Source organism: Narcine bancroftii, chromosome 2 (assembly GCF_036971445.1).
Source record: "Narcine bancroftii isolate sNarBan1 chromosome 2, sNarBan1.hap1, whole genome shotgun sequence".
NCBI classification, from domain to species: Eukaryota; Metazoa; Chordata; class Chondrichthyes; order Torpediniformes; family Narcinidae; genus Narcine; species Narcine bancroftii.
Window position 1 is genome coordinate 105,455,019 of NC_091470.1, and position 27,514 is coordinate 105,482,532.

Here is a 27,514-nt window from a genome sequence, read left to right on the forward strand (position 1 = left end):
CTTACCTTAAACCTTTGCCCTCTACTTTTAGATATGTAACACATTGGAAAGAGACCCTATCTTTGCCTCTCATTATTTAATATGCCTTTACAAGTCCTCCATGGTTACAAACACCTAACCTATGGCTGTCTATATACATGAATGAGCTCCCATAAAAATTATTATATTTAAATGAGAACAAATATTGGAAAAAAAACCCCGCATATATGGAACTTCCCCAAAATGATCAGACACTCTATTGCCTCTTGAACACAGACTATGTGGTTTCAGCATGTCAAGCTGGTTAAGAAAGTTGCTTGAGAAATTGACAAGCAATCTATTGATACTTGTGCAACAATACTCTAGTAAACAATGCAACAATGACTGATACTATAAGCCCATGTGGAACCAAATATTGAGCATGGAACATCCTGATTGCAAATAGTTTCATGTTGAGTGGTCCTCATCAACACCATTCATTCTAATTCTGAGGAGGCCCAGTATGGTTACCAATGAAGTGATTTTGTGGTTTTTTTTTCAGAATTATGGGTCAAGTTATATGGTTAAGTCAACTAATGATGTCTGTAAAAACAGAATCCATTTGTGACCTGGGGACAGGCTGTGCCATATGCCATATCTCAGCCTTCATTATCGCAGGGTAAAACAGATCCAGCCTTACCAATCTTCTCTTACAACTCATGCCCTCCAATCCAGCCAGTCCTTGTGAATCTTTACTGAACCCTCACTACCTTAATCACATCATTTCTGAAAGGGAGATAGAGACACACAGAGAGTGTTTGATGATAAAAATGCAATAATAATACTGGATAATGAAGATTTTGCCACCTGTACATTTTTGGGTGTATTTTATGGATTTTGTGCTACTGATCACAAAAATTGTCTTAAATATTCCTATCACATATGGTGTTTTTAGATATAACCTATTTTTGTGATTTCCTGTCATATTTTAAGTCTACTTCAAGCATTCAAAACCATGAAGTGCAGCGTGTTATTGAAATTTCATTTCCTGCATTCGCACTTAGACGTCTTCCCGGCTGGTCTTGGTGCAGTCAGTGATGAACACGGTGAAAGGTTTCACTGGGACATTGCGGCCACGGAAGAGTGGAATCAGGGCAACTGGAAACCATCAATGCTGGCCGACTATTGTTGGATGCTGAATACAAACGAAAATCAGCGGCAAAACATTTTTAGGTCAGTTGAACTGATGCGAATGGTATTTGCATTATTATAAACATGCTAAATTCAAAGTTCATTTAATGTTTCTCCCGCAGATGCAGCAAATCTCAAATTATCTTTGGGTGTTCAGCTTGAAGTTATCTATCATAATCTCCAATTTATTTTCAGGAAGCAAACCTTTTGAAATAAAATTGTAATCCAGTGTAATCTAAGTAAATTCAAGGAAAATTTTTATAGTAAATTTAATTTAAAATTGTGATGAATGCAAAATTGATGAGATCATAACATATAGATACAAATGCATTTTGATCTTACAAATATAGTGGAGATCAGGAATTATGTATTCCAGGGAACTTGACATTTAGAAGGGACAGACCAAGACGTGCACATGAATGCATGCTGACTATAAATGAGTACTGATCACCATATCTAAATAAGGTTATTGGCCTCGGAATCAATGCAGCTGCAATTCACCAGACTAATTATTGGGAAGAGGAGCTGAAAGTGTATTCGATTGAAACTAGGGCCTATGGAATCAGTATAAGGGTTAGAAATGGAGTGAGGTGAACTTTCGTTCAATAGTTATTTGCAAAAATTTTGAAAATCCCTACGTTGGGGAGTGGGGTGCACTTTTGTTGAAATCAATAGAGTTTTGGACAATAAGGGAATCAGGGATTATAGGAATCATGCAGGAACAGGATGGTCCACTATCTTCTTGAATGCTTGAACAGCCTACAGGTGATATGGCCTACTCCCACTTCTATGTTGCCATGCTCTGATTTCAGATGGTTAGATATCTAACATGGAGTGAAACTCAGAAATCTGCAGATGTCGTGATTGTAGTAAAAACACTGCCTGCTCTTTGCTAACACCTTGAAGAAGGGCTGAGGCCTGAAATGTCGATAATATATCTTCACCTCCTATGGATGCTGTGAGACCTGATGAGATAGACAAGTAAGTAGTTGAAGCAAACCTTCTGCACATAGGAAGAAAACTGTTGGGTAGCTGTTCCACTTTCTGTTTTATTCCTTTTGGCCATCTCTATGATTGTTTCCTGGAGAAATTTTGCAATTTCGAGTTTTGCTGCCATGGTTTGCTTCTGTTTTACTTCCTGAAAAATAAATGACCAAAGCACAAGAGGCAGAAATATTACATGTCATTCTTACTAATGGTTATAGCAGTTAGCACAATGCTATTACAGGGCCAGCAACCTGGATTCGAATCTGGCGCTGTCTGTAAGGAGTTTGTACGTATTCCCCATGGCCTGCATGGGTTTCCTTCGGATGCTCTGGATTCCTCCCACCCTTCAAAATGTACAGGGTTGTAGGTTAATTGGGGTATTTGGGGGGCACGGGCTCGTGGGCCGGAAGGACCTGTTACATGCTTTATGTCTAAATTTCAATTTTAAAAGTTACATTTCTTTTAATTTCATTTCATGAAATTATATATAGTAAAATCCCTGGTATTCAAGCAACCACAGCCTCAAGCAACTGGCAAAAAATAAAACTGAGGAAAATAAATTTTAAAAATTAAAATAAATTAGAATAAAATAATAGGTAAAAATGTGCATGTTTAAAACTGTAAATGTTCTCTGAAGTTACACATAAACCTTTGAAGATGGGAGCAAATATTTAGTCAATGGAGGGCCTTGATTGGGCTTTGCTCATAGCAGCTGTTTGAATAAATTTGTGTGAAATAGCAATTGGTGTCATCCAGGATGAAGAGCTGGTTGATGGTGATTGCGGTTGGGGAAACTCTCTTAAAGTGTCTCCTTATCCCTACTTAGTAAGAGTCATTATCTTTACTGCTATATTAATATAGCTGATTATTACAGGCTCTACTTGTTGGAGGGGTAATTATCTTATCATTTTATTGTTTGTCATACAAAATCACCCAATTTTTGGGCCAAAAATGGTGGGGTCGACTATTACAGTATTGGCGATTATAAGTAGACGGGGTAATCCAAAGATACTTTTGCGGCTGAGATCTCATCCCTTACTCTACTCTGTAGACTCCCTCTTCTGCCAAACATGATTGCCATGGACTGACATTTTTCCATCATGCCACATTGGGTAAATATTCCATCAAGTCACAAGCTTTGCATAAAACAAATTTTCACCAACCCGACTCAGTTTTGTCTCAAACGTAGATGGCAACATCTCAGGAAACCGCTTTAAAACGATAGGTAGAAAAATCTCCATAAATGGTACAATCAGGAAGATCATGAAAGGAACAAGGCGGAAGAGGTCAACACAGGTCCGCAGAAGCTGAAATAGTTGAATACAGGACTAAATGTATGAGCTTTATACCAACAGCATCTTACTACAGACTCCAGCACTGATGTGATAGGAGAATAACCACTCTTGTCTCACTGCATGAAATATTAATTGTGACCAAGGCCTTATCAGGCTTACACCTGCAGGAAGATGAGAGTTCAAGATTGGGAGTCAGGAAAGATTTGATAAGAGCAATCTTGTGGTGAAGAATGGAGGCTGATTAGCCCTGCATCAGGTAAGGTGTAGAAAGGGCATTGGTCCACCATTGTGGGAGAGGAGTTTCACCAAAGAAGCTATCAGTTCTTGACTGTGAGTTTTAAAATGTTGACAGAGAGACAGACAGACAGACAAGCCACATTCCATTCATAATTCAGCAAGACTCCAACTGCTTATGAACTCCTTATTAGGCAAAAACAGTAAAAGATTATTAATCATTGGGTAAGGGACATGACCCTGGTAAACAAATCCCAAAAGCATCTGAAGAAACATATATGGTGAAAGTTTGTTTGAATGTTCTGGAAAACTGCAAGTTTGTCTGTATAAATATGTAACTGGTAAACCACAAGTCAGACTCTCTTGGGGTGCAACTAGTTACTTATTACTGTAATGGAGCTCTCATGCTTTGCAAAGTGTAGCTGTATTTGTGTTTGTTTAACAAGCAACATCAGGCCCACTTTAACAGAAGGACAAATCATAGACATGACCGGGACAAAGACCAGGATGGGGCATAGATCTGGACCTCAGTGGGATACCTTTAATGCAAAGAACATGGCCAAAATAACTAAATATTTTACTTACCTGAATGCCTCCAACTCCAGAGTTGTGGCTCTACCACCAACTTCACCTGGAATATTCCACAGGAGCATAACACATGTAACAGACTTGATTGTCACTGCCTTAAGGAGGTGCTGAGTTAGGTTTCACCATTGTAAGATGACTTGACTCATTAATAGTTACCAATGTGATTTACTCTGGGTTATAATTAATTTCAATTCCTTGGTGGTTTGTGTACTAGAAAATTTGAAACTTTTCTTTCAAATCAATTCCAATTTGATGTAGTCAGGTGACAAATTATTGAAAAATAATGTAAACAGATCAAGTTCTGCAATCAAAAATCAAATTTTTGTTACAATTTTAAAAAAAATCATAGATCAATATTAAAAGGAAGGTGGTCGGGCAGGATGTAGCACTCCCAGCTCATAAATACAAAATAACCACCCCAGAGAACCACCGGAAAGATTACTGTTGATGTGACAGAGAGTTGTGGGTGCCTGGAATGCCTTGCCAGGGACAGTAATGAAGGCATTTGAGAATCTCTTACACAGGCACATTGTTGGGAGTATAATAGAGGGTTATGAGGTACAAAAGGATTTTTATTTTTGGTAGGTATATATAGATAGGGCAGCGCAAGGTCGAGGGCCTGTACAGTGCTGTAATGTACACTTGGAGTGAGCTCATTACAACGGGAGAATTAAATCAAAATATTGCTCCCTCCTTATAACTCAAATAAATTCAATGACATGTTGCTTACTTTTAGTTAATAAATTATAGCTAAGATCCTACCTACCCTTTGCCTTTCTCGGCGGCTGAGCTGGAATCCATTCAGTAACCTTGACAGTATCCTTGTTGCTATCTTAATGTCAATCCAAAGTAATCGGAATCCATTGTAGTAAAGTTTCAGCTCGCTTGTCATTTGTTGTTTCCAGGATTTTTTCACAAAAGCCTTTTCAGTTCTCTTTGAAAGTGAGCCTCTTCTTTCAAAGCATGGTTTGTTTGTGTGTTTATATGGGGGTGATTGACCTGCTTCGAGCCATGGACCTGATGGGTGGAAGTTGCAAACAGGTACTAAAGAAGGACAACTGTGAGGTCGTTGGTAGAAGGGAAGAGGTGTCCTCCTCCCCACGTCTAAAGCTCTGGGATGTAACCTGTTTGAATGAAAACCGTGGACATGCAGAATCAGCACTGGTGAATTCCTGGTGTTGTGTGTAAAACAGTTTGGTCCTCTGTTTTTTTTTAAAAAAAGCACATTTTAAAATTACAACCATAATGCAAAAAGATAGCAGACTAATTTGAGAACTACTTTTCCTACATGGAGTAGCAGAATTACCTTATGCATTGTAGCAGCCTACAAATCGAGCAGGCACCATAAATCTTATACCCTTTTAGTTCTCTTTGAAAGTGAGCCTCTTCTTTCAAAGCATGGTTTGTTTGTGTGTTTATATGGGGGCTTCAAGCCATGGACCTGACGGGTGGAAGTTGCAAACAGGTACTAAAGACCCGAAGATCCTAAAACCAAAGAGATCCAAAAAACGATTTTATTTTAAAGCACCGGCAAGTGGAAAAAAATTCACCACCTGACTTGCCTATGTGGGGCTCTGCTCTGATGGTGCCAGTTTGGTAACAACAGAGCTCAGTGGTACAAAATAAAATCTTTGCTTCTGGCCGGTAAGATGCCAAATGGAGAGCAGCTCCAAGTTTCAGCGTCAGCTGCAGCCAGAGTCGGTGACGGCAACTCCATTCTCAAGAAAAAGTCACCTCGGGCTCCCAGGCAGGAGCAGGGAGCTTGGGCAGTGGGGAAGTGTCGGGGACCAGAGGTGAGGAGGTTTCAGGGATCAACGGCAGTGGTGGGGAGGAGGCAGGGAGTTGGTCTTCTTTTGTAAGCGGAGACCCTTTTTTTTAAGCACTAAACGTTATTTCATGTGAATTTTCCACTTGTGACATCATGTCGGCACATAAAAAGCCTACTGTTATTGCTGTTTAACCACTGATAAAGATTTTCTGCTGATGTGACTGTGCTGCTTAGTTTCATTGCTCCGAAAACCGATAAACCCCTCAAAAAAAGTCCCAAGCATTTCGGATACAGGGTATTCAACCTGTATACTCATATTTTTGACTAGAAGAGGTTGTGAACTAAGTGGCTGACAACTGACTAATTCAGTTAAATAATTCCAAACCAATGCATTCAGAGTTTACAAGTAATGTATAGAAAAACATTGAATTTTTGGAAAGGAATGTGTCCAGTATTTTTGAAACCATATCCTCACAGTGACCATCTCTGCACATGGGAGAGAACCTTTACTTACAGAATAAATGAGTGATTGAAACAGCTCAGACTAATGGAGAATATCGTTCCATTTGTAAATCATGTGCTGCCCTCATGATTTCCTCAACTTTGTAACGAATGAGAATATCAGGCTGATCCTTTGATTATCACCGACTGGCCAGATTTATTAAATGTTACATCAATGAATATCATTAGTGCAAAGCGGGATAACTTCTGAATTTATCCTTCCACGAGGAATGCACGTGAGAATGATTCCTATCCTTTAATAATCTTGGCTTCAACTGGGAGGTATTGATTTAGGGTAAAAAAAAACTCCCGCCAGTTCAGTGAATTTGCCCGTTGCTTGAGATTGTGTGTTGTGTGCATTGGTGAACTGCCCACTAGGGAGCGCCAATTTTAAACTTTTGGATTTTTAAAATCTATTTATTTTCCCCAATTCTTTTGCCAGTTGCTGTAGGCTGCTGGTTACTTGAATTCCGGATAATAGGGATATTATTGTATATCATTTAATGTTCTCTGAACATCAACTGGAACATACTGTATCACATAGGCTGCCTTGAATCCTGCAAATAGCAGACTTTCTCAACTGTTCTATCAGCTTTCAGACAATCACAATTTACCAGGCCAGCCTTCAGCTTCTTTATCGATTACTTTCCTTCCAACACAATGTAAGGGAGATAGTTTGACAAATCAGTGCTGAGATCCATTACAATGCTGCCCACAATAAAGTACTCAACCCTACCTACGTCAGGGACCAGAGAACATTCCACTTGTGATAACACGCGACATATAATGTCTATACCCTAACTGAGTGGATAATTCCCTTGAACTATAGAACTCCTAATCATCATCCTTCTTACCCAAGTGAAGCAAGAAAGTCTTTGGACTCAATGATTGTAAATATACAAAAATGCTGGGGAAATTCAGCAGGTTCCGCAACATCCATAGGAGGCAAAGTTATAAAACTGATGTTTTGGGCCTGAGCCCTTTCATCAAGGTGTGAGCAAAAAGCAGACTGCCACCTGAATAAAAAGGTGGAGGAGAGAGGCAGGGGCAGGGAAAACAGGCCAATAGTTTGAAGCCATAGGAGGACGTGGATGGAAGGGCAGGAGAGAAAAGCTGAGAATTGAACAGGAGGAGGGGGTAACTCTGTGAATGCAAAGATGGAAAAGAGACAGAGGGATAGGGAGAGATAGAAAAGGGCTGAGGATCTTGAGACATGGGGATAAGGAAAGGGGCGAGACCAGGGGGCAGGGATAACAGAAACTGGAGAAGTTCTCCATCTGGTTAGAGGATGCCCAGACAGAAAATGGGGGGGTTGTTCCTCCACTTTGCGTATGGTCTCAGTTTGGCGGAATGTGAGACCATTTCAGGGAATGGAGTGGGGAATTGAAATGGGCTGCCACAGGGAAATTTCCGCTATTACAGTGGACAGAGCAAAGGTGATCAACGAAGCGATCTCTCAGTCTGCATCCAGTCTCTCCGATGTAGAGGAATGGGGACATACAGGCTAATTTTCTTTTTATGTGGTGCCTGGGCTGCCTGAGGTAGTGACAAGAGCTGATACAATTGTAACATTTAAAAGGCATCTAGAATCTAAATAGGCACATGAATTTGAAGAGGATGGAGATACAAGCAGAATTTTAGTTTGATTTGGGCACCATGCTTGGCACAAATGTGGGCCGAAGGGCCTGTTGCTGTGCTCTTCTGTTCTATGGTCTTTGGCAGTGGTTTTCAAACTTTTTCTTTCTACTTACACACCACCTTAAGTAATCCCTATGCCATCGGTACTTTGTGATTAGTAAGGGACTGCTAAGGTGGAAAGAAGAAGATTGAAAACCACTGTTTTAATTGTCCCTAATTGACTCGTTATGTGCACCATTTCATAACCTCAAAGGAAATGGGCCAATGACAATTTTTCTCAAGCAAAATATTTCTGTAACAATTGGGTCTAGATCAGTGATTCTCAACCTTCCCTTCCTACTCACATACCACCTTAAGCAATCCCTTACTAATCACGGAGCATCGAGATTACTTAAGGTGGTATGAGAGTGGAAAGGTTTGGAAACCACTAGTCTATGGTCTTAGCTTTTAAATAATTGGGAACCTCTCAATCAGAGATGAAAATAGCCAGAAAAAAAAAATGCTGCCCGAAAATGAAACCAAAGACTTTAAGTCTCCAATTCAATGGTATAAGCTCTTCACTAGTTGAACTATCAGGGTGCAAGAAGGAAACATTTTTACAGACCAAAGGATCATTTTTTTTATTGTTGATTAAGAGAATTAAACTACTGGATGTGCCATGATCTAAATTTAGGGGGAAAAAATTGCACTATGCATTCGTAAGGCAATGTCCTGAATTAGGTGCATCCAGAGGTATGAGGAAAGACAAATTACCCATAACCATCATTTACACCCTGTCAGAACTGGGTGAATGAGTATTATTGTACTCTCCACGGCACTGAGAAAACATACATTCCAGCAGTCTTTGTATACATTTTTGCAATGTGGAAACACAAGAAATTCATAAATATGATAATGATGGGACATTCTGTTTCATAGCTTTGTGTCAGGAATAAATCTTGAACAATTAAAATGAACCTGCAGTCAAGCAAGGAAAGCGACATCTTCTGGCTAAATTAGAATTACAGGAGTTAATCAAACAAGATGTCAAATATAACAATTCCTCAGTTCACCATCTTACCTTGATCTGGCAATAGAGGTAAGTAAGGAATAGCTGAATAAGCCATAATCTTCTGTAAACAAAACATGGGATCTTAAATATTAAAATGTCTGATCATTAATTCTTAAATTAAAAATTAATTAATAATAAGTTTGGGCAGTATTTTACCTAACAACTAGCATGCTTGCTTTCACTTTTTTGTAAGCCTGCACATGGTTAGAAATTTGAGACAATATTTTAAACATTCTAAGTGAACCCATGACTGTAGAAGCAATGTATATACAAAAAATGACTCTTTCCTCAAAAGAGATCTAGTATGAATACACAAAGTTCCAATGTGACAATGAGCCACAGTGCCAAAGTTGAAACTTCACCCTGTACAAACCAACTGAGACATTAAACTGGCCTTTTCCTCCAGCGTTTCCAAAAAAAAATTCTTTTATCTCGATCCAGAGAGGCACTTGCTGAAATCTGCATGCAGGGACTCAAACAGGTCAGAAAAGCAATGGCACTCTAGTAAATTCTTCCTAACGAACTAGGAAAAGTGGGGAGAACATTTAGCCGAATTTTTAAAGCCACAAATATAAATAAAAGTACAAAAACAACATATGTTTAAAACAAATGTCAAATTAAGAACTTAGTTTGAAACTTGCATTTATGACATTTGAGAATAACATTCAGAAGACTTGATTCCACATTTACGCAATTGTGGCAGACCTGTATCTCCTGTTGTTAAGTCTTTTACTTTTCCAAATCAGCCACATCAACAATTAATGTTTAGAAAAATAAAATTTTGTTTAATACCAAGAAAGATCCTAAGTGCTTCACCTCCAGAAGGCAGTAATAATTGGGTCATAATCCATGTAAATCTAGTACACTTCACTTTGATGAAGGGTTCCAGCCCTAAATGTCAGTTATGTATCTTTGCCTTTGCTACACAGAGGACACTGCTTGACCTGCTGAGCTTGTCCATCATTTTGTGTTTTTATTACTCCAGTTCAGAGTCAATTCTATTCATAAATAACAGTTGCGAATATCAAAAGTCAATATCCATTTTGCATTATCATCTAGTAACTCGTACAGTAAAAGCACATGAAGGCAGTCAAAACTGGGCTCAAAGTTGATTGGTTCCTTTCCTCTCCTCAAAGAAGCCAATACAAGATACAACAGCAGAGCATTTGTTTTTTACTTTCACCAAAACACACCCTCACCCTCCAACTCCATCACGCATAATTCATCTACAGCCACCTGACACCCTTTTCTCTCACCTCTCTCTCCCTTTGACTGGCACCTGTTAATCAACTACATACACCTCCCCACCTGTCCATCGAGTTCCAGCCCAAAATGTTGACCATTGTTTTTATCCCACCATAAGAACATAATAGGAGCAGGAGTCAGCCATCTGTCCTTAAGCTTGCTCCGCCATTCTGCTGATCTGATGAGCGGCTCATCTCCACCAACCTGCCTTTTCCCCCAAATCCCTTAATTCCCCTACTATATAAAAATCTATCCATCCTTGTATTAAATTTGTTTAAGGTAGCCTCAATTGTTTCAATAGGCAGTGAATTCCATAGATTCACCACCCTCTGGGAAAAGCAGTTCTTCATCTCCATCCAAGATCTATTACCCTGAATCTCGAGGCTATGTTCCCTAGTTCTAGTCTCCCAAAGGAAATGACTTACCTACCTCTATCTTATAATCTTATGTTTCTATAAGATTTCCTAAATTCCAGCGAGTACATTCCCAGCCTCAATCTCTCCTCACAGGCTAACCCCCTCAACTCTGGAATCAACCTCGTGAACCTCCTTTGCACCACTTCCAAAGCCAGTACATCCTTCCTCAAGTAAGACCAGAACTGCACAGAGGACTGCAGATGCAGCATGGTTGGCATCAGGGTTAGCGGCTGAAATCAGGACTGGGGTTTGAAACCCATGCTGCCTGTTCGAAACCCGCGCTGTCTGTAAGTTTGTATGTTCTCCCCATGTCTCCGTGGGTTTTCCCTGGGGGCTCAAGTTTTCTCCCGCTGCTTGAAACGTACCGGGGGTGTAGGTTAATTGGGAGTAAGTTGTGCAGCACTGACTTGTGGGCTGAAATGGTCTGTAACCGTGCTGAATGTCTAAATTTAAAATTTACAAAATTTAAATTTTTAAAATTCCATTTGACTTCTTGATAGCCTACTGGACCAGCAAACCAACCTTTTGCAATTCATGCCCACTGATACTGCCCGACTTGCTGAGTTCCTGCAGCAGATAGTTTATTTTGCTCCAGATTCCAAAATCTGCAGTCTTAAGGCTCAAACTAATAGGGTTGCCCATGAAGAAGGATGGGAATTTGGGTAACTTTCAGAAAAGCGTCAATGCAAAATATCAATAGTTTTAGGATGGGTGGGGAGGGGGTCTTGATAGCAGATGAAGGGAGAATTCTTCTAACTCCAGGTAGTAAAAACTTGTAATTCATATTCTTTTATAATTAGTTTTCAAATGGAAGACCGAAGATGCAATTCTAAAAGCTGTTCACTGTCAGCAACAGTGTAATAAATAGAACATTGTTTTTGCTGGTTCAGCTCATCTGCAAAATTGTTGTGCAAGAGTTCCATTCAAGCAGAAATGTTTGCAATTTTATTAGAATATGTCAGTTGCTTGAAAAATGTAAAGCTCCTCACAGGCTCTCTTCAAGGGATATATCTTTTTTTTTATGCAGCAAAATGCATCACAAATTATTACTAGGAGCAATTGTAAGAATGACAACCACGCTGCAGAAATAGACAAATATTTGCTACATTGAATCTTCCATCCTCAAGGATTCTGTCCTCAGTGAATTCAATGCTTCACACTGCTACCAATGGGGAAGAAAAGGTTCAGGACCCTGAAGACGAGCACCTTTTTTCCCCTCTGCCTTCAGATTCCTGAATTAACCACAGACACTACCTCATTTTTTATCCTATTTTCTTGCACTATTTATTTATTTCTGAAATGTAATTTATCGCAATGAAGTAAAACCCCTCATATCTGGCTGGCACCTACAGGGATTGGTAGATGCTGGATAAGCGAGTTTGAGACTGCATGGAGAACTAACGGTGAAATGTGTCAATATTAAACTTTCTATTTTTACCCTTTTATTTTCTGCAATGTTTTTTTGCTGGTTGCTTGAGGTTGCCAGTTGATTGAATTCCTGATAAGAGGGGTTTTACTGTATTCGCACTGTAATGCTGTCACTAAACAACAGATCTCCTGGTGATTTCCCAATAAACACTGATTCGGAAAAAAAAAGGTTTTCACAATTGAAGTCTCATAAAAATTGTTTTTAAAACTTCTGTTCTCAATTTTATAACGGGTAAGTGATTGCCCTCTGGTCTCTTACACAAGTGTTACAATGTGCAGGATCCAGACTGATGTGCAAATGCACAGAAAAGAAGCTTGACAAGCTTCCTCGCAGGCTCTCTTCAAGGGATATATCTATATTTTTGTGGATGCCGAGCATACAGTCTAAGGTTGTTTCAAAACTATCAACTTAATGGGTAAAGTGTCTGCCAATGTCCCCTTGCTTGATTTGATTGAGCAATAGTAACTATACATTAAGAAATAAATGAGCTCAGTTGTGCAGTCTTTCCCAATGGAGGCCATAACAGCCTCCGCCCTACCCTGGGGGGGGCATGGATGAAAATCATAATTTTTTTCTTGTTTTTTTTAATGCAGTCAATAGATGTCACGATCTCTAACCCTCCTAATTGTAGTTGTTGCCTCCCCCCTGTTCTCCTTCGGTGAAGGCTCCGTCTTTGAGCTGAGACCATAGTCGATGTTAAGTTCAAGGGAAAAATACTGAAGTGGTTTCACGTTGCCATCTTCAGTTGCAATGTCCGTACTGGACGGGTCACCCTGGCCATTGATCAGCATATTCATCTGCCCAGCATTTTTAGTTTTACAACCAGAAATTCCAATCTGTAGAATCTGCTTCTAAAAACCATCCACCATCTGCAATCCATGGCTTCCTGTGTCCCTGATTTGGGGGGTGGGGGGGGGGGGAAGCTAAACAGGTACGACACCTTGCCCAAGGGTGACCTGTAGTCTTGCTCCTTTTGCTGAGCAACTGTGCAGCTCTGAACACTGAGTAACCCTTCTACTAGCATGTGCCGTTGACATTTAAATGTTCATCCAGATGGATCTTGAATCTTGTGAGAATGCCTGCCTCTATCACCTTCTCTGACAGAGTCAGAATTTATTGTCATGAACAAGTCACAAAATTTGTTGCTTTGTGGCAGCATAACAGTGCAAACATTCATAAAAACCACCCTAAAACAATAGATTAGGATTGTGCACTAAGAGTAAGCAAGTGTCTTTGGATCATTGATCATTCAGGAATTTGATGGGAGTGAGGAAGAATGATCTTCGGGGTGAAATAACTCTTTCTCAGATACACTTTTACACCTCTCCTTAACCCTACGGTCCTATAAACCTTCGCGATGTGGAAAGGTTTCTTACACTCTCCCTAGTTAAACCGGAATCACTGCAAGTGCTGTGATTGCAGTGCAATAGGCAAAAGAGCTGGAGAAACTCAGCAGGTCTATAGGAAGCAAAGGTAGATGACCAATGTTGCGGGCCTGAGCCCTCATCAAGGTATAACATCATGTGTTGACAAAGGGATCATGCCCAAATTACTGGTTATGCTTTTGCTTCCAAAGGATGCTGCAAGAGCACTTTGGTTTATTGCATTACTCTCTCCCTATCTGTGTCTCTCGTAATTTGGTACATCCTTATCAGAACCTCCCTCAAATTTCTCCATTTGAAGGAAAACAAACCATCCTATCCAATCTCTCCTCAGAACAGTTTAGTCTCAGGCAGCATTCCCTGTGTGATGATCAGAACTGCAGACAATATTCCCACAGTGGCCTAACCAATGTTTTAGGAAGATCTTGGTAGAACTTCATTTCTTATACTCTGTGCCCCACCTAATGAAGGCAGGCATCCAGAATCAGAAAGCATTGTCATGAACATGTCACAAGATTCTGTTTTGCGGCAGTGTTACAGTGCAAATATTTCTATGAACCACATTTCAAAATAAATATAGTGCCAGAAAAAGTCAAAATAAGGCCATGGCTTTGGCTCATTGATTATTCAGGAATCTGATGGCAGCGGAGAAGCTGTCCTTGGGTCGTTAAGTGCTCATCTTCAGGCTCCTGTACCTTTTCCCTAATGGTAGCTGAGTGAAGAGGGCATGGTCTGGGTGGTGGGGGTCCTTGAGGATAGAGGCTGCTTTCTTAAGAAACCACCTTGATGAAGACCATGATATTGCAGGCCGAGTTAACAACCCTCTGGAGCTTTTAATCTTGTCCTGAGTGTTGGCATCTCCATACAAGTGATGCAACCGCTGAAAATGCTCTCCATAGTACACCTGTAAAGGTTTTCAAGTCTTTGGTAATAAACCAAATCTCCTCAGAAAATATAGCCAATGGCGAGCTTTCTTCATGATTGCATCAACAACAGAGGCTCCAGGACAAATCCTCAGAGATGGTGACACCCAGGAATTTGAAGTTCTTGACTCTCTCTCCTCTGTTGACCCCTTGATGAGGACTGGTTTGTGTTCTCCTGATTTCCTTTTGAAATTCAAATCTCCTTAGTTTTGCTAATGTTGAGTGCAAGGTGGTTTTTGTGGCACCACTCAAATAGCTGATCTATCTCCCTCCTGTATCCTTCCTCATTGGTGTCTGTGATTCTGCCAACAGCAATGGTGTCATCAGCCAATTTGCAGATAACATTTGAATGCCTGGCCACACAGTCATAGGTGTAGGGTGAGGCAGAGCAGTGGGCTAAGCATGCATCCTTGAGGTGCACCTGTGTCATCGATGAAAGGGGAGATGTTGTTTCCAATTCGTACTGAGTGTGGTCTTCCAATGAGGACGTCAAGTTGCGGGGGGGACACATCCAGTGTACCTTCTTCACCACCCCTTCTCAATGTATTGCCTGCTTCAGGGGAATTTTGGAACTGTACACCAAGGCTTCTTTGTTGATCCAATGTCCTCCCACATCCCCAACAACATACAGAAAGTGAGGTTGATTGGCTGCTGTGCATGAGTGGTCAAGAAATTTGTGGAGAATGGGGCAATGTGGGGGGGGGGGGAGTAGTGAGGTGATGGAGATTAAGTGAGAGAATAGTTTACTGGACCACAAGAGGGGGAATGGAACCTGAGTTAGCAATGACTTAATGGGCTGAATGCCTTCCTCTGTGTTGTCCTGAAATATGACTGTAGAATCTAGACCTTAACAGGAAACACGAGACTGCAGATGCTAAAATTTGAAGAAAAATACAACTTCTGAAGATCAAGTGAAGGTAGAGGGATAGTTGAGACCCTGCACCCATAAGACAATAGGCTATTCAGCCCATTAGCTCTGCCCCACCATTCAATCATGAGCTGATCCATTCTCCCACTCAGCACCACTCTCCAATCTTCAACCCATAACCTTTTGATTTCCTGGCTAATTAGGGAGCCATTGATACCTGAGCCCAATGACCTGGCCTCCACAACCGCCTGTGGCAACAAATTCCACAGATTTATTTCCCTCTGGCTGAAGAAATTCCTGTGGATGCCGTTTAATCCAAAAGTTGTGACCTCTTGTGCTCGATTCTTCCACCATGGGAAACAACCTTTTTGCATCTACTTTGTCCATGCCTTTCAACATTCAGTGTTTTAATGAGCCCCCCCACCCCCCCGCCCACCCCACTATTTTCCTAAATTCCAATGTTCAGGCCAAGAATCGTCAAAAGATCCTCATATATCTCTTTCATTCCTTGTGAACCCCCTCTGAACCCTCTCTAAGGTCAGCACATATACCTAAACCCGAAATGTCGACTATCCCTGTCCTCACTGCTTGACCCACTGAGTTCATCTGGAAGCTTGAAGCAAACAAAAACAATCTACTGGAGGAATGTGGCAGGTCAGGCAGTATCAATGGGAGAAAAAGTGTTGACATTACAGGTGGGGAACCCTACCTCAAGGCAGTCTCTGTGGCTCCTCTGCCAGTTTGCTCTTTTTTCCTCCAATTTGGTAAGCTTTTGAATTTTATAGTATAGTAAGTAGCCAGTCAGTCCAAGAACATACCTGCTCCTTGTAGAGCAATATTAGTGGACAGAAAGTATTCTGCCTGGAGGTCAGTGACTAGTGGAGTTCCACGGTTACAACAGGATATAATAGACTGGTTGCAGAGTTGGACGCTGTGTACGGTTTATTTTTTGCACTACCAATTAGTAGTAATTCCACCGCGCTCGCAGGAGAAAGGAATCTCAGGGATGTATGTGATGTCATGTAAGTGATTTCTGAAAGTAAATCTGAAATCTGAAAAAAGTGGCAGATGGAGTTCAATCCAGGAAAGTGTGAGGTTGATGCATTTTCGAAGGTCAAACCTGAAGCTGAGTATAGGGTTAATGATAGGATACCTAACAGTGTGGAGGAACAGAGAGACCGGGGTCCAAATCCATACACCTCTTTAAGACAGCCACGCAGGTTGATAGGATAGGTTGCTGGGCTTCATTAGTCAGGGGATTGAGTTCAAGAGTTGAGAGGTCATGTTGCAGCTCTATAAAAATCTGACGAGACCACACATTGTGTTCAGTTGTGGTCACCTCATTACAGGAAGGATGTGGAAGCTATGGAGAGCGTGCAGAGATTTACCAGGATGCTGCATGGATTTGAAAGTACTGATAAGTCTTATGAGGCAAGACTAGCGGATCTGCTCTTTCGCCTCCACACTCTCTTCCTTTATCTAAATGCACTCCCCAAGATACACCCAGCTAAATCAAATGCTGAAAGTACTGATCTAGCACAACCAACAAAGGAAGTTGCATCTGTATGCCTTGGCACTTAGAATTGCAAGCAGCTAAAGAAGTGCTCTTTGACATGTAATGACTGGCTAGTGGAAATATGTTCACTGAGGAAATACTAGCACTCCTGAAGCCATCCCAGGACACACCAAATCCCTGCAGCCAGACTAGGGGGTTCCTGGACCGTCACAGCCTGGGTTGCATGACAAGGAGAGGGAAGAGAGAGTGGGCACTGGAGGAACAGCCCCCACAGAGGAGCAGAGCGACATATTTTTCCATGTCTTGCGGCTCTCAAACTGAAGTTTATTGTATATGGCTCTTACATTAAGCAAGTTAGGCCACCCCTGGCTAAGAACAAGGGGTGAGCTCTTGAAACATACAAGATCCTAAGAAAACATGACAAGGCTAGATGTTGAGGTATTCTCATTAGTGGGAGATCTTGGAGGTATGGTAGCAAGGTAAGGCTCGTTTAAAACTGAGATGCAGAGGAAGAGAGAGTGGTGAGTGCCGGGAATTCTCTACCCCAGAGGCTGAATCACTGTTGTTTTTTTAAAAAAAAGAATCAATTCATGTTTAAAAGATTGGGGAATTGAAGGTTGTGGGGAATTGATGCAGAAAAGGAAATTATGCTTGGCCAGATCAACCTGACCACAGCACATTTAAGTAAAACCTTTTTCTTTTCACCTCATGAAACTCAAATATGTTATGAATCCAAAACGACTGCTTCACAGGAAAGGAGAGCAGAGTCCAAAGGGGAGCCTTAGCCAAATGTTGAGAATGGCTGCTATACAACCAACTTCCCCCCACCCTCATCTACCATCACGCTCCCCTTGGACCCTGTCTTGCTACCCAGGTACCAACCATTCATCACCAGGCTCCACCCCAACCCAGGATCTACCCCCTTGTACCCAGAACCCACCGCCCCCCAGCCCCATTCTACCCCAGGTTCCGCCCAATCCATTCCCTGGCCCCGCCCCTTGCCGTCAAACCCCGCCCCTTGCCGCCAAGCCCCGCCCCTTGCCGCCAGGCCTCGCCCCTTACCGTCAGGCCCCGCCTTATTCTGTCCCGCCCCCTTGCCGCCAGGTTTCCCATTCACATCTCACTCGGGGGTCCCCTCCCCTCCTTTACCCCTTCCCGGGGCCCCATTGCCCTGTGACCCCCATCGCCTCCTCCACCGTTGACCCTCACCCACGACACGGACCCTCCGGCCGCGCCCGCAGGCAAAGGCGGTCTTGTTTGGAGCGGTTCCCGTCTACCAGGCGGCCTGCGACGACCAGGCGAGTTACCCGACGGGCCCAGGACCCAACACCGGACCGGGCGGAGGAAATTGGTGGGGGTGGGTGCGGGCAACGGTCAAAGCGCCGCGTGCTACATCCCAGACCGACCGGCCCGCTGTCCTGACAGCACCGCCCCAAGCGATCCGATTGATATGTCTAGCCTCCAATGAGAAGGCACAATTGTGATGATTGACACGTAGCTCCCGAGTAAAAACTTCGGGATTGTGTTCGGCTGATTGTGACATCATGATTAAAAACAATGGGCGGGACCTCACTGGGATATTGGCAGTAAGGGAACGTCTCCAAATAGCAGGGTGGTTGCTGAGAAACACATGCTAGAACCTGAAGCAAACAGAATTACTGGATCAGTACACCACAGTGCTGTAGAAACTCAGCAGGTCACTGCATCATTTATTGGTAGAAATGCTATCTGCAAAGTAATTGTATATGATTCCTGATGGTAGCAGAGTAAAGAAGGCATGCCCTGGATGGCAGAGGTCCTTGAGGATCAGCAGTAGAAAGGGTCAACATCTTCAAATTCCTGAGTGTCAACTTCTCTGAGGATTTATCCTGGGACCTCCATGTCAACGCAATCACAAAGAAGGCTTGCCAGTAGCTGTACTTCATGAGGAGTTTGAGGAGATTTGCTACGTCACCAAAGACTCTTGCAAGTATCTACTGGCGTACCATGGAGAGCCTTCTGACTGGTGTGTATTTCCCTATTTGTTATATAAAGGACACTGTTGGACCTGCTGAATAGTGTGAAGGTAGAGTTTTATCCTGTGCTAACTGAGCAACAGCAGTTTAAGTTTATTGTCGTCTAACTGAACATGTAGAATCAGATGAAACTGAATTTCTCCAGACCATGGTCCACACACATACTAATACAATAAATTTATCACACAGCACATACTCATCACATGCATACATAAAAATATAATATAAAATAAACATGTATAAATATTCTGGAATAATTTGCTCAATTTTATGAATAAGAGAGCCACGGTTGCAAGGATACCATTCTACAATCTCACCATCTGCAAAAAGAAGCTATTTCCCGGCTAGAAAGTTCTCATTTTGATGCTCCTGTATCTTCTACAGATAGCGGGTCAGAGATAGTCCTCAATAATTCTTTGAGCCCAACTTCACAACACCTTTACAGCGCCAGCGATCGGGATTCGAATCCCGCGCTGTCTGTAAGCAGTTTTTACATTCTCCCTGTGTATGGGTTTTCTCCAGACGCTCTGGTTTCCTCCCACCCTTCAAAAACGTACCAAAGGTGTAGGTAAATTGGAAGTAAAAATTGGGCAGCCCAGAGATGTAAGCTGAAATAGTCTGTTACTGTGCTGTATGTCTAAATTTTAAAAAATTAAAATAAAGGATTCAAAGTCCAAAACATAAGATGATCAATAAAATCTACAAACAGCAAGAACCCCTTCCCTCATGATTGCTTTGAGACAACCTGCTGTAGCCATTAAAAGTCCTGGAGCAATACCACCAACATCTTATTTCTAAAATTCTACAAATTAATTGGCAAGATAGACAATGCCCGACCACACCCTCTTCCAGACAAACAGCTAGCATTGAATTCCATCAGCCTTACTTAGACCACTTTTGGTTCTTTGAAATTTGTAGTATTATATAAGTACTATATAAATATTATTATATGTATGGAAAATTTTCAAATAAAATATACAAAAAAAAATTTTAATCAGACCACAATGTGAACAAGGCGAAAGAGATGATTGTGGACTTCAGGAGGTCCAGGAACAACCATCTTCCCCTACACATCAACAGCTCTGTGGTGGAAAGATTGGAAAGTATCAACTAGTGACCTATCGTGGACACTCAACATCTCACTTGTCAGGAAGGCACAACAGTGACTGCATTTCCTGAGAAGACTGAAGTGGGCTAGGCTACCGGCCACCATCATTTCAACCTTCTACAGGAGCTCTATTGAGAGCCTCCTGGCCGGCTGCATCACAGTGTGGTACAGTTGCTGCAAATAAATGGTTCAAAGGTCAATCCACAGGACCTTAAGAGGAGTCTCCCTCCACCCAGCATACAACATCTTTCAGTTATTCCCATCAGGAAAGAGATCGTTATCAAACAAGGGAAAAACCAAATTGGACCAGATTAGAGCTAGATAAAATAGGGGAGAAGGTATCTGAACATATACTATATAAGTGGGATGAAAAGCTGGTGCAACATAGGAATTCACCAGTACTGCACAATCTGCTCAAGATTTGGAAGAAGATTCACGTAGAAAGGAAAAAAACAAATTACCAACTACCAAAATTAATATTGACGCAAAATCAATTAATCCCTTTCACAATAGATAACCTTTCCTTTAGAGAATGGGAGAGAAAAGGGATCAAAAGAATAGAAAATTGTTTTTTGGGAAATAATTCATTGTCTTTTGAACAAATGAAGTACAAATATGGTATAACTCACGGTACAATGTTTGCATACCACCAACTGAAAACCTACTTGAAGGACAAATTGGGAAGCAGGCTGAGGTTACCAGAAGGAAGCAGTTTTGAATATGTGATTACAGACACAATGATAATTAAAAGATTTATAACAAACATGTACATCAAACTTCAAGAGAAAGAGAATGATGAAATAAGCTGTAAAAACCAAACAAAAGTGGGAACAAGATCTAAACATAAAGATAAAGAATGAAACATGGGAAAAGCTATGCTCCGGAACTAAGAAAAGTACAATAAACACGAGGTTGCGCATGATACAATATAATTGGTTACACAGGCTATACACCACGCCCCAAAAGTTAAATAAATGGGACCCAATAGTATCAGACAGATGTTTTCGCTGTAAGAAGGAAATGGGAACAACAGTACATGCAATTTGGGCTTGTGAGAAAGTGGAAAAGTTTTGGGAAGATCTAAATCAGGTATTAAATAAAATCACAAAAAATAACATACCAAAAATTCCAGAGATCTTTCTTCTAAGTAATATAAGAAGTAAAGAACTTGGCCTCGATTTGGATGAAGCACAAAAAAGATTTATTATGATAGCCTTAGCTGCAGCAAAAAAATGTATAATGTCAACCTGGAAATCAGAAAATAGCCTGAGAATACAGCAATGGTACATAGAAATGAATAAATGAATTCCATTGGAAAAAATAACATATAATTTAAGAAATAACATCACAGTATTCGAACAAATTTGGGAACCGTACATGTAACACAACAGAGAGGTCCTACCGCGGACCTCCACCACCTAAAATGACAGAATGAGAAGAAGACTAAATGAACTGACCCAGTGTGTAAAAGTAGATGACACAATTTTCTTGTTTATTTTCATTGTGTGATGACATTGTTTAATGGGTTTAATGTGTTGTATATGTTAAACGTTTAGTGGGTGGGGAGGGGGGTGGGAAGGAGGGAAGGGAGGGGGGAAAAGGGGAGAAAATGACACTGTGTATATTCAAGAGGGAAATGTTTGTGTGTATTTTGGTCAGTATGGTTCATAGTGTGAAAAATAAAAATAATTTAAAAAAGGAAAGAGATCCAGGAGTATCAGAGCCAGCTCCACCAGGCTGAGAAACAGCTTCTTCCCATGGGGGCAGTGAGAACGCTGAACGACCAAAGGATCTGCTCACACTAACTATCTGAGATTCTCATGTTTGCGAAACAATACTTATTTATTTATTTGTGCATATGAATACTTCTCCTGCATAGGTCTTGTTTGTCTGCATGTGTGTCGTGTCTGGTTGTGTGTCTGCGAGTTTTGCACTGAGGACCAGAGAATGCTGTTTATTTGGGTTGTACTTGTGCAATCAGATGACAATAAACGACTTGATGTCAGATTGCTGAAGAGCTGATGTCACTATGATTCGTAACCCTGTTTCCCATAACTCTTATTTCTTCTAAAATCTTGTTTCTTAAATAAATTCAATGAGATAGCCTCCAATTCTTCCTTGGGCAGAAAATTCCACAGATTCATTATGCTCTAGGAGAAGGAGATCCTCCTCATCTCCATCCTGTTTGCTCTAAATATGGCATCCCTCAGAATTAGGCAATTGGATTTATAAGAGAAGATGTTTGAGAGTTGGTTTTGCAATTGCGAGATGGTGAGCAGTGGTATATCCGTGACATAGAGTCTATGGGCCAGATGTGAGAAAATAGGACTATATTGTATTGCATTTTATAAGTTGAGTGCAAATGGTAGGATGAGATATACTAACTTGATGACCAACACAGAGGCAGTGGGCCAAAGGGCCTTTCCCCATGCGATGAGACTCAGTGGTTCTCCATGTCCAGAATTTCCACTGATTTATTTGCTGTTTTAACAAAAACAAAATCAATTTTCAATTTTGAGTGAGAAAGTGATTGCACAAAACTCATCCCACAATATCTGTTCTCCAACATTTCTGCCCTCAGGGCTTGAAGTTAATTTATGTCTACTGTCCTCAGTGTAAGCTTCCATGCTGATTTTCATGCAGAAAAAAAATTAAATGATAAGGAGGATCAGAAAGCTTTAACAAATGGAGTTCAATCTCAATAATAATATCAATAAGACAGAAGAATTTAATAAAATTCAAATTATGAAAACTGAACCAATTAATGTTAAACAATTTTTTCTCAAAAAACCTTTCACTGTATCCTGGTGCACAACAACAAACTTCAATTGTTAAAGAACCTCTAAATTGGGAATGAAGATGGGAGGAGGGGGGATGGGGACGTGAAAGTACAAGTGAATAGCATAGAAATGACCAGAAGCAACAAAAATGATAATACTGGGCAACAATTTTTTTTTCAAAAGGTTTGTTTCCTGAAAGAAAATTGGAGATTACTGATAGACCATTTCAAGATGAACACGGAGATAATTTCAGATTTGCTATATCAGGTAGGAAGGTGGAGAAACATTAAATTAACTCTTATTTGATTTTATCGCATAACAATGCATTAGTTCTGTTTTGCCACTGATTTTTGTTTGTACTCAACATCTGATGCCTCTCATGTCAATGTCCAACAATAGTCAGCCAGCACTGATGGATTTCAGTTGCCCCGATAGCGCTCTTCCATGGTCGCAATGGCCCGGTGAAACCTTTCACCACGTTCAGCAGGGAAGGAGTCCAAGTGCAAATACAGAAAATGAATTTTCAATGACATGTTGCATGTTATGGTTTTGTCTGTTTTTTTTAAAAAAAAATTATTTTTCACACTATGAACCATACTGACCAAAATACACACAAACATTTCCCTCTTGAATATACACAGTGTCGTTTTCTCCCCTTTTCCCCCTCCCTTCCCTCCCTCCTTCACCCCCCTCCCCACACACTCAACCTTCAACATATATGATACATTAAACCCATTAAACAATGTCCTCACACAATGAAAATAAACAAGAAAATTGTGTCATCTACTTTTACATACTGGGTCAGTTAATTTCGTCGTCTTCTCATTCTGTCATTTTAGGTGGTGGAGGTCTGCGGTAGGACTTCTCTGTTGTGTTACATGTACGGTTCCCAAATTTGTTCGAATACTGTGATGTTATTTCTTAAATTATATGTTATTTTTTCCAATGGAATTCATTTATTCATTTCTATGTACCATTGTTGTATTCTCAGGCTCTCTTCTGATTTCCAGGTTGACATTATACATTTTTTTGCTGCAGCTAAGGCTATCATAATAAATCTTTTTTGTGCTTCATCCAAATCGAGGCCAAGTTCTTTACTTCTTATATTACTTAGAAGAAAGATCTCTGGATTTTTTGGTATGTTGCTTTTTGTGATTTTATTTAATACCTGATTTAGATCTTCCCAAAACTTTTCCACTTTCTCACATGCCCAAATTGCATGTATTGTTGTTCCTGTTTCCTTCTTACAGCGAAAGCATCTATCTGATACTGTTGGGTCCCATTTGTTTAACTTTTCGGGCATAGTGTATAGCCTGTGTAACCAATTATATTGTATCATGCATAACCTCGTGTTTATTGAACTTCTCATAGTTCTGGAGCATGGCTTTTCCCATGTTTCATTCTTTATCTCTATGTTTAACCATAACCATATAACCATTTACGGAGTGGAAACAGGCCATGTTGGCCTTTCGAGTCCGCACCAGTTCACTGATTTTGTGCGCCCTCTTCAGGCATTGGTCCCAGTAGATCTTCATTCAATAACGATGGGCGAATTCAATGCAGGTGGAATCTTATTGAAATTGAAAGCAAGATTGTTGTCCTGGCACCACACAACCAGATTCTTGATCTCCATCTTGCTTTCTGACTCATGGTTTCCAATGGTGGTGTTACCATGCTGTAGAAAAGGTGTAGTAGTAGTGAAGAAGGCAACAGAAGAGAAGCAACAAGGTGTTGACTTCCCATTTTTGTTTGGATTATGGTTTTGTCTGCTTGAAGTAAACTTAAAATTTGTCAGGAAATCATAAAAACAGATTATAACTAAAAAACACTACATGATAGGAAGTTTTATGGTAATTTTCATGATCAGCCACCCAAAATCTGTTAATCACACCCAGAAGTGTTGAGGAAGCAAAATCTTCATTTTCCAGTGTTATTCTCAATATTGGTGTTTACAATGTAATAATAATCCATACATTGCATTAAACTAGCATGAGGCCTCTGTTATGTGTAGCTTCGTTGAATGTTAAGTTATTGGCTTGAAAGTTGCTCCAAACAAAAGCACAGAATGTAGCTATTGAATGAGTGTCATGTGGGGAGATGTGCGGCTTTTCAAACTGAGGACACTTTATTGCTGTATACCAGGGGTTTTCAACCTTTTTCTTTCCATGCACATCCCACTTTAAGTAATCCCTATGCCATCGGTGCTCTGTGATTAGTAAGGGATTGCGTAAGGTGGATGTGTGTGGAAAGAAAAAGGTTCAAAACCACTGTTTTAATCTATTTGACTCGTTATGTGAATGGTTTCACATCTCCAAAGGAAATAGGCCAATGGCATTGGGATTACTTAAGGTGCTATGTGAGTGGAAAGGCAAAATGTGAAAACCACAGTTGTATACTATCTAAAATCCCAGTGTGCCGTTCTACTCCCTATACTATAGGCAGGGGGGAGATAATGTCATGTCTGTCCATGGCCTCATACAGTCAAATTAAGACCACCTGTAAATTGGAAGATTAACAACTAATATTCCTTCTGGGCTCTCTCCAATCGGATGGCATTAATAATGACTTCTCCGGTTTTTGCTAGCCCTCTCCCTCCCTTCCTCATCCCCCTATCTTCTTTCCTCCAGCTCTCCACCCCCTTCCCTCTCCTTTTACAGAGCCATCCCCCCTCCCCTTGTTTGCTGGTGTGCCCACTCTCCCTTATCTACCTATGACCACCTGCCCTTCCCCTCCCCCACCACCATTTTGTTTGGGCGCCTGCCTACATTTTGTTTGTACCTTTATGAAGGATTCAGGCCCAAAATGTTGGCTATGTATCTTTATCTTTGTTTATATAAAGTACACAGTTTGACTTGCAGAGTTTTTCCAGCATTGTGTTTTTACTTCAACCCCAGGGTCTGCAAGGGGTAGGGGAATCTAAAACAAGGGAATGTCAGATTCAAGAGAAAGACTTAAAGTGGAACTGAGCAGCAACTTTTTTCACACAGAAGGCAATGGGTACGTGGAACAAGCTTCCAGAAGAGGTGGTAGAGGAGAATAGAATTACAACAGTTAGACTCACAGGGATGGGCAACCTACCCAAATTTATCTGGCCCGCTAAGCAATTCAAAAGGACCATGTGCACCCGTCCCACCACCCACCGTCACCACTGCCACCCCTCCACCCCAGTTTATTCTACACCCCGTACACCATTCCTCATTGTACAGCTTGCACTCAACAATGCCAAATACAACATGGTGGCCACCAAGGCCAGTTCTTGCGAGATCTCCTGTCGCCATTTATTTTGATGCATTAGCCAACCCTGCCATAGGTGCTGCTTCCATAGATATGCTTCTGCATTAGTGAGTGTAGATTTTTCAATATATGTCTAGTTCAATTAATTTCTGCATATGTAAATATTTGTATTGTAATGTGAATACATGCATCTTTAAGTCTGAATGAATATGTCTGTTTTTAAAATTTCATTTATGGCAGCATCAGTGAGGACCAATATTCAAGCACTTACACACCATCCTGACCACACATGGTTAAAGGTTGCCTGCCCCTGAGTTAGAATCCACAGCATGGAAAGAGGTCCTTTGTTCCAAGCTTTCCATGCCAATCAAGCTACTGCCATTCATTCACCCCATGTCTGCATTGAGAAATCATGTTGCAACATTACAACATACTGGATAGTCGCCCTTGGAGTGTTGCGTGCTGTTCTGGTCCCCTAAACTGTAGGATGAGTATGACAGTACAGGAGAGTGTGCATTTATGTAGAGAGATTGGATCATGTGGGCTTGTCTTCCCTGGAGTGAAAGAGGCTGCCAAGTGGCTTGATAGTAGTGTACAAGATTGTGAGATGGATAGTTATGGTGGATAGTCAAAATCTTTTACATGGTTGGGATAAAGGTGCAATTTCAGGGTATTAGAAACAAGAAGGCTTAGTTGTAAGGAGAGAGGAAAGAGTTTTAAAGGGAATCTGAGGGGGAAGCTTTTCTCACAGAGTGAGGTTGATATCTGGAATGTAGAGTTAGAGGAGGTGGTGGAGGCAGATACAATCTTAATGTTTAAGAGGCACTTTGACAGACAAGGCATAAATGAAACCTGATGGCCTGAATTTTCCCCTTTCAGTGCTGAGCAACCCCTAGTGAAGAAAGCCTGTCAGTGCCTCTTAATTAAATTTAAATACAGCATGGTAACAGGCCCTTTTGGCCCAGAGGCCCATGCTGCCCAATTACACCCTAACCCTGGTACATTTTTGAAGGAAACCGGAGCACCTGGAGGCACAGGGAGAATGTACCATGCAGACACAGGGAGAATGTACAAACTCCTTACAGATAGTGCCGGATCTGGTTGCTTGCACGGTAACAGCATTGCATTAACCATGCTGCCCTGTCTACTTTCTCAGGAGTTTGTGAAAGTTTGGTTTGACATCAAAAACCTTGGCAAACCTTTACAATGAGAAATGGAAAGTGTGCTGACTGACCTGGTGATGGGGGCATCAATACCTCTGAGCGCAAAACCCTGCAAAAGGTAGTGGATACATTTCACAGGCAAAACTCTCCCCACCACTGAGAACATCTTCGGGGAATGCTGCCAAGGGAGAGCAGCAGCAATCATCAAGGGTCCAAACCACCCA

General features: G+C 41.1%; 2 protein-coding genes across 12 annotated transcripts in view; one reads left to right on the forward strand and one right to left on the reverse strand.

The window, feature by feature from the left end:
- Positions 1-18,433, reverse strand: part of letm2 (leucine zipper-EF-hand containing transmembrane protein 2) — a 37,493-nt gene extending 19,060 nt beyond the window's left edge. Inside the window, exons 1-6 of one of the 11 annotated variants that reach the window (XM_069917835.1) lie at positions 18,200-18,264; positions 9,368-9,405; positions 9,221-9,272; positions 5,020-5,270; positions 3,300-3,443; positions 2,150-2,287 (exon numbers count right to left, since the gene is read on the reverse strand). In XM_069917835.1, the coding sequence (XP_069773936.1) occupies positions 2,150-2,287; positions 3,300-3,443; positions 5,020-5,270; positions 9,221-9,266 (579 nt within the window). In that variant the 5' untranslated portion in view covers positions 9,267-9,272; positions 9,368-9,405; positions 18,200-18,264. Of the gene's footprint in view, positions 1-2,149; positions 2,288-3,299; positions 3,444-5,019; positions 5,378-9,220; positions 9,273-9,367; positions 9,406-17,695; positions 17,840-18,199 lie in introns of those variants that run through there. The other 10 variants (XM_069917839.1, XM_069917841.1, XM_069917836.1 and 7 more) reach the window with 10 other exon arrangements.
- The window catches only part of nsd3 (nuclear receptor binding SET domain protein 3), a 123,046-nt gene continuing 113,556 nt past the window's right edge, over positions 18,025-27,514 (forward strand). Inside the window, exons 1-2 of the mRNA XM_069917828.1 lie at positions 18,025-18,995; positions 23,077-23,160. The gene's annotated coding sequence lies outside the window, so the exon portion shown is untranslated. The remainder of the gene's footprint in view (positions 18,996-23,076; positions 23,161-27,514) is intronic.